The 7,838-nt window shown below is 38.0% G+C and overlaps 1 protein-coding gene across 1 annotated transcript in view; it reads left to right on the forward strand.

The window, feature by feature from the left end:
* The window catches only part of LOC144218905 (membrane-spanning 4-domains subfamily A member 3-like), an 8,657-nt gene extending 1,595 nt beyond the window's left edge, over positions 1 to 7,062 (forward strand). The window contains exons 3-6 of the mRNA XM_077748891.1: positions 1,991 to 2,047; positions 4,352 to 4,510; positions 5,993 to 6,094; positions 6,706 to 7,062. Of these exons, the coding sequence (XP_077605017.1) occupies positions 1,991 to 2,047; positions 4,352 to 4,510; positions 5,993 to 6,094; positions 6,706 to 6,735 (348 nt within the window). The 3' untranslated portion in view covers positions 6,736 to 7,062. The remainder of the gene's footprint in view (positions 1 to 1,990; positions 2,048 to 4,351; positions 4,511 to 5,992; positions 6,095 to 6,705) is intronic.
* Positions 7,063 to 7,838: the final 776 nt, after the last annotated feature.

A 7,838-nucleotide genomic window follows, 5' to 3' on the forward strand; every position in this document is an offset into this window, starting at 1 on the left:
GCCACTATTATTATTATTATTATTATTATTATTATTATTATTTTGTCTATTCTGGTGTTAGGCCTTTGAGAATTTCTAAGTGTTTGGTCTCAGACTACCATCCAAGATGGGAAGGTTTAGTTGAAAATAGTAAATGGAACATGTAATTGGAAAATTAAGAAGAGATAAATTTATAGCAAATCTAGGGCTCTAATTTATTCATGCTTTTAGTTTTTCAGAATCATTGACCTTCAGATCTCCTTTAAAACAAAATTGCCCATAGTTTGGCAACAATCTCATATTCTGACAAAAGATTACATTCAGTTTCTGAATACAGTCTGAAACATGTAGTTTGGATTTAACATTTCTGAAAGTTTTAGAGTGTTCATACTGTCATTTTGATGAAGGAGTTGGAATCTGAATTTTTCTAGAATACCTGAAGTATGCATTTTCTCTGCATAATGAATCCTGACTATCTGAATGGAAAACTTCCATATTGTAGAAAAGAGAATGATGAAGTGTTTCAGCTATTTAATCAGGAAAGAGTTTTCTTTTCTCAGAAAGTTGGGGTGAGTTTGTTTTTAAAAAAGTGGTCAGGAAGCCAGAGCTCCTTCTTTTAAAGCATCCTCAGCACTAAGATTCAAATCTGACCATTGGATTCCCATCACTGGAAGCTTTTCTCTGGTTCTGTATCACTGATGGAACAAAATCTAAGATCCACTACATGGTGCAAAGCCCTTCATATCTGGCCTTACCTGCAACTATACCCTTGTCTCCCTCCCCTTCTATTGGTATACATGCCCTGTCATTTATTGACTGTGTGGTTCCTTCTGTTAACCAATCTTCCTCTTACTCGTACTTATTGACCTTTGAGAAAAACATCTAAGTTCTTTCCCTTCAGTTTCTTTAGTAGGATAATAGAAATAATATGAGGATCTTCTTTTGGGGTCATTGTGAAATTAAATGGGAAAAATATATCGAAACCTTAGCTATTGTTAATAATACAAGTGCTTTATGTGTACCGGGCCAATTTCGAAGACCTTATCATGTATTATTTCATTCTATCCCCATACAGGTATAAGGTCAGTAATATTAACATGGGAACATGCACATCTCCATTTTACAGAAAAAGAAACAAGGCAAAAACTGAGCCTAGGCTACAGAATGAACGCAAGCTAAACATGGGGTCAGGACACAGCAATGCTCTTGACCATAAAGTTTGAGTGACTTTGGAATTTCTTGTGAGAACCACTTTGTTATCTGAAGTGGAATCCAAAGGCTGTTCCTTTTTGTTCAGGCAGAATTCAAGAATTATTTTCTTGTAGGAAATGTTTGTAGGAAGTGTTTGCTCTCCATGATTTTGGCAACTTTGCCCTGAAACCATTGGAGTAGCTTGGTAAATCATTGTAAGATTTGTGAGGTATAAAACAGAATGAAATTTTGAGAAAACTGTGAACTTGTAGAGAATTCAATTTATCAAATTAGAGTCATGAACATAAGAGTTTACCAAAATAATGGTTTAAAAATTAGTGGATATATCAATATAGACAGACTTCCTGAAGTTCCTTTTAGAACATCTTATCCAATACATCAAACCCTCATCTGAAGCTTGGGTAAGAATATGTAAATGATGTTATATATGCATGTGTATATAAATAAATATTATTTACATTTACTATAAGTATAAGCATAAAGATAATTATATTAAATGTATGTTTTTATCTTATGTTTTTAAAGTATGCATGCTCATATAATATCTAAAAAATCGGCATAAAACAAAATGAAAATATTATATATTTGCTCAAAATTTTAACTAATTTAAAATTTTATTCATACAAAATCATGAACAACATCAAGTATAATTCTCTACGATAGAATGTCATTTTTAAAAAGAAGTTCTATGCAACCATTGCTAGATATCTACTAACTGACAAAATAAAAATGGAGGACAAAATAAAAATGATTGAGACTTAATATTCTCTTATCTGCTTCGTTTCCTGTGTTCAAACAGTTTATTGTTTCAGGATCCTTATCTGTTGCAGCTGGGAAAAAACCCACAAGAATGTTGGTACGTGGCAGTTCTTCCTATTTTCCTATGATCGTAGGACTAGAAATAAGTTACCCAATCATAACAAGAGAGTAGAGGTTGGTGAATTCAACTGAGACACCGAGTCTTATGGAATGCACAAGAAAATTCTCTTAAGACATTCACATGGTAAATTATCAGAAAATCATAGAGATTGTGAATGATTGCTGGGACGATTACTTTGAGTCTTTGATGAATCTGAAGCTCAGAAAAAGACGTCTTGATTTTTATGTGTTGTGAAACTTGACTAGTTCTAGTTACTTTGAGTGTACACTTTTCTCACCACTAATCGCACACCTGAAAGCCAAAAGCTCTATTCCTTTAGTGATTCATTATATGCTTCATAAGTCCCTGTTATGTGTTCTCACTAAATCATCTATCTGCCAGCTACATGCCCTGCCTAGCTCATTCACTCTGCCTTTCTCCATAGATGGCCACCTCAAACACCAATCCCTTTTCTCTTACCTTTATTCTCTGTTGATGACCTTGCTTCCTAGTCTGAGAAACCCAAGCCCTTAGAGAAGAACATTCAGACTCCCACTCGAATATCCACTTCATGGATCAGATCTGTACCAGGTCATTTTTCATTCTAATTTCTTATCACAGGTGACTCTGTGATTTTCTTCAAAGCCAGTATCCCTACTTGAATACTAGATTCCATTCCTTTTTTCCCTACCCGAGTGCATCACTCCAAATGTCTTTTTGCTAGATCTTTTCAACCAGCCTATCAGCATCCAGTTATTGCTGTAAGCATTAAAAAAACAAAACAAAACAAAACAAAACAACTTTGACCTTATTTTCTCCTGATAGCTATGGGCACAATTTGCTTTTCCTCCTGTAGCTAACCTCCTCAAAGGAATTATCTGTTCTCTGTCTCCAATTCCATCTACCCTGTAAGGGCTTTATTTTCCAGTAAGGCTTTATTTTCTTCCCTATCACATCTCCGTAACTGCTCTCCTTAAGATCACTGCTGTATTCTCTGTTGGCAATGCAGAGATCAATTCTCAGTCCTCACCTAACTTGACTCGTGGGCAGCATTTAGCACACAGCGGATCACTCCCTCCTCCTTCCAATAATTTCTTCACTTGGCCTCTAGATCACTGTGATTAACTGGTTTTCCTCCTGTCTTTCCAGCACCTCCTTCTCAATCTACTTTCCTTTGCTTCTCTGACCTTTGAAAATTGAGGTGCCCCAGAACTTAGTTCCTTGTCACCTGCCCTACTCACACTTTTGGTGACCTCATCCTTGCTCATGTCTTCAAGTGACATTGTATACCCAAAGCCCTGAGATAAATACTTCCAGCCTAGATCTCCCTCTGGGCAGCAGGCTGACAGATCTCACTGCTTCCACTTAAGAGTTCTAAAATCTCCAAAACTCTATCCTAGTCTTCCTCAAACCTTCTCCCTCCATTTCCTCTCCATCTCAGCTGTTGGGAACACCCTCCTTCCAGATTCCGAGGCCAAAACCCTGAGAATTATCCTTGATTTCTCTTTCTTGGACAATCCAGTGTATTAACACATCCTGTTGGCCCTACATTCAAGCTAAATCTGAGATTGACTATTTCTGATCCAGTCTGCCACCATCTTTCTTAATGGGGCTCCTTCTTCAACTGCTGGCCCTCTCTAAACTAGTCCTGTTTACACATCAGTGTTCCCATTCATCTAACTGTGTTGCCCCTTTGCTCAAAATCCTCCAATGGCTCTGTATTTTCCTCAGGGTAAGAACCAAAGTTCTTTTTAAGCCCCACAAGGCCCTGTGTGAGCCAGCTCTCCGTTAGTCTCTTTCTTCAGTGCCTAGTATTGTTTACTTTGGCTGCACCCTTCCAGCCAACCACCTTGCCCTCTAGCTTCCTCCAAACAGGCCTGCAGCACTCTGGCCTCATGGCTTTGAGCTATTTCCAGAACCGCAAGGACTCTCCACTCCTCCTTCTGTGTATCTCCCTCAGCTCCTGCCTGCCTCGTCCCAGGTGGCATTTCTTTTTAATATCGCCACTTCCACTCTCTAGATTTCCATGACATCCTCGCTCCACCCCATTAGCCTGTAATACTTAGTCACTTTTTAAAATACTATGTAATTTACCTATTCATATCTTTGTTTTCTTGGTCTTTGCTGCTAGAATGTAAGCCCTATGAGGATGGGGATCTATGTTCGTTGATGTGTGCCCAGTATCTAGGATGTTGCTGGGTGTGTAAACAACCTTAAATCAAGATTTATTTAAATGAATTGCTACTGAAGGAAGGAAGCATGTGCTTCCTATATTAATAGAAGATTCCTGTTCTTTTTTAGGTGCAAAACAACTTTGGAATGAGTTTTGCCAGCACGTCAATTGCTCTAGTTGGGCTTGTTTTTCTTGCAATCCAGTTAGCAGTTAATAAGCATTCTCTCAAGGAATGTCAGTCTTCACAGTCACGGGACTTATGCATTTGCATGGGCATCTTATCAAACGTATGTTTTCAAAAATTATGTTTAATTATAAAATATTTCAAATGATCTGAAATGTGCAGAAGAATAATACATCAGGTATCATGCTACCTTGATTTGAATCCTGGTTTGCCATTCATTAGCTCTAAAATGAAGGCAAATTAGATAGTGTTTCAATTTACTCATCTTGTTTTAAAAATTTTTTAATGTTTATTTATTTTTGAGAGAGAGAGACACATACAGAGTGTGAGTACAGGAGGGGCCCCTGAGAGGGAAAGAGAGGGAAATACAGAATCCAAAGCAGGCTCCAGACCCTGAGCTGTCAGCACAGAGTCTGATGTGAGGCTTGAACTCACAAACCATGAGATCACGACCTGAGCCAAAGTCAGAGGCTTAACCAGCTGGGCCACACTGGCACTCTGAATTTTGGGGTATATTATTTTTAAAGGGAAGTTCCTTAAGGACCTTTTCAGATGATTTTGTTGTTTGTTAGATATTCTCCCTCTTCTGAGGTCAATTTAGAATTAAGATTTTCCTTTAAATTTGTCTTTTTTCTCTGTGATGACCTATTTTATGTCCTATTTTTACTGCCTGGCTCCCAGCCCTCCTATTTGCTGGCATAGAAGTTTGTGCCTCATTTTTTTTCTAAAATGTATTGTTAATTATCTAAGTTTATATTTCTATGGGACTTTCCTCCCTCTCTGGGATTTGTAGTATTTTCCTTCTGGAGCAATTTTGTATTTGCTTCTTCAAGGTGCCTCAGTGATAATAGCAGGATTGCTAGTCTAATAATTTTGTGTTTAATATTTCATTTTGGTGTTTAGTTTCTAGGAATGGCGTAAAGGCATAAACCTTCTAATAAAGTATCATTAATGAAATGGTGGTCCATTTTCCTGAACTACCTACTCCTCTCCCTAGTTGGCTATGATTCATATCCCTAGATGTTAGGAAGAAAGCAGAATTTTGCCTCTACATCTTCTTCACCCATGACTACTTCACATAGGTTGATAAAAAATGCAGTGTGTCCCTCTCTCCAGGGAAATTCTTTTCCATCGATCGATCGATCGATCGATCGATCTACTTATTTTTAAAGTTTATTTACTTATTTTGGGAGAGAGAGAGAGAAGGCACACAGGGGAGAGGCAGAGAGAGAGGGAGAGAGAGAATCCCAACCAGGTCAGTGCTGTCAACAGGGAGCCCAACATGCAGCTCGATTCCACGAACCGTGAGATTACGCCCTGAGCCGAAATCAAGAGTCAGACGCTTATCCAATGAGCCACCCAGGCACCCGTTTCCATGTTTTTAGGTTGACCTAGTCTCTTAAAGAGGGTTCTCTTTAAAGAGGGTTCTTAGAAAGGGTTCGTGTGTGCCTGTGTCTTAAACCTAATCTATGACTCACTTTGTTCTGTTTTAAGGGAGGGAGATGTTGTATTTGGGTTCTTGATGACATTTTTTTTCCCTCTGAACGTTTGTACTATGTTTCATATGAGGCATCATATCCCCTAGGGCCTGATGTCTCTAATGCTTATCCTTACCTTGCTGGGATTGTTCATAAGCCTCTCCGTCATAGCCTTGTGGTGCTCAGAAAACTCACGTAAGCGGAGAGAGGTGGGTTTGTTTCCATGATGAATAATTCACATGGTTTGTAGGGCTTAAGGTTCACTCTGACTTCCAGAATTAACAAGATATACTTTTATGTAGTAATGATTTGTGGGGTTCCTGGAGTTAGAGATGATATGAAAGTGAGGGATGGAATGAAGGCTGGAAAAGGTTTCTGATGGAAAAATATAAGAGGAAACAATGTATTTAACATAATGTTCAATACATTTATAACATCATAGTAAGATTTTATAGTCATATAAGTAGTATAATAATAAATGACAATATCAATAATAATAGTTACTACAATATAATAAATATAATAAGTATATTAATATATTTTTATACAGATATAATTAAGTTCAATTCTTTCCTTGTAACCTGTCAGTTTCTAGCTGTATAACCAGGAAAAATCATGAATTTTACATAACTTAACAATAAGATGAAAACATTTTCATTGCCTTCTGAGATTTATTGTGAGGACTATGTATATATAAAACTTCAGCATAGTAGTAATCAGCAAACACATATTATTGGCAATGATCATGATAATTAAGGAAGGGATGGAAGGAGAGGGAGATGATGACCCTATTCTTGGAGACTGATATTTTATTTTCCAGGCGATTTCTTCACCTTCTAATTCTGTGTAAGCAGAAATGCCTCCTGATGAAACTAACTCTGGGAGCAAGGAGATTCAACCTCAGCTCTCCAGTGAGTTGAGCTTCACCAAGAATCAGGAAGACAGGAGCCTATTTATGCTCTTTAATGGCACCAATCATGAGAAACTTGAATATCTGACTCCATTTTTTTTCTGTTCTAATTATAAACCCCATTAGTAAGTCTGGACATGGAAGGAAAAACACCCTTCTTTAGACCTTCTTGTTTTTGTAACTTCCGTGGTCACTACTCCTAAGTTGTTCCCAGAATCGGTGTTCTTTGTTCTTACCCACCTGCTCCATTGCCTTACAAGGTTTAAAGGAGGAAGGTAGAATAATTCCTGTTTAATGAATTCTCTCTAAATCCAACTCCCAACCACCCATTGAGAAGGGAAACAAGTCAGATATTTTTTTCATTGCAGAAAAATGCTTCTTGCCTTTAGCTGATGTCAGCATTGTAAAAGCTCAAATAAAAAATCATCATTGTCATCATTACGGTAATTTTTTCTTACATTTGCGGGGGGAGGGTCAGGTCTCAGAGGTTTAATTTTGGTCAGCTTCTGAGATTCCCACAAGTCTTGCTACATAAATGATGGTGTAGACTGGGAACTTTGAGAGCAATATCAACATTTGTTCTTCAAAGGGTGGTGAGAAACTGTAAAATGGAGAAGGGAGAAGGGCTTTAGATTCTTACAGATCTGGGTTTAAATTTTGATACTGTCACTTACTACCTGTGTGAATTTGAGCAAGTTACTTCATCCCCCTGACCTGTTTTTTCTCATCCATAAAATAGGTGTAATAATATCAACTATCTCATCGATTGGAATAAGGGTTCAGCCCGTATAAGTGGTGAAGCAGAACTGCAAGTACTAAATAACACTGGTTCCCTTGCTGCTGCTGCTGCTGCTGCTAAGGCTGAGGTGGAGCGGTGGTCAGATGTGCAGGGAAGATGGCAGAAATCCTCACTTCCATTATGGTTTCTCCTATCTGCCCCCACCCCCTGCCATGCCATCAATGGCTATCTTTTCAAGGTGGCATTTGATGTTAAGGTTCCTTCTGATATATCTGGTCCCTGATTTATCTTCTGCTGAAGTGCT

Source organism: Crocuta crocuta, unplaced genomic scaffold (genome assembly GCF_008692635.1).
Source record: "Crocuta crocuta isolate KB4526 unplaced genomic scaffold, BGI_CrCroc_1.0 scaffold323, whole genome shotgun sequence".
NCBI classification, from domain to species: domain Eukaryota; kingdom Metazoa; phylum Chordata; class Mammalia; order Carnivora; family Hyaenidae; genus Crocuta; species Crocuta crocuta.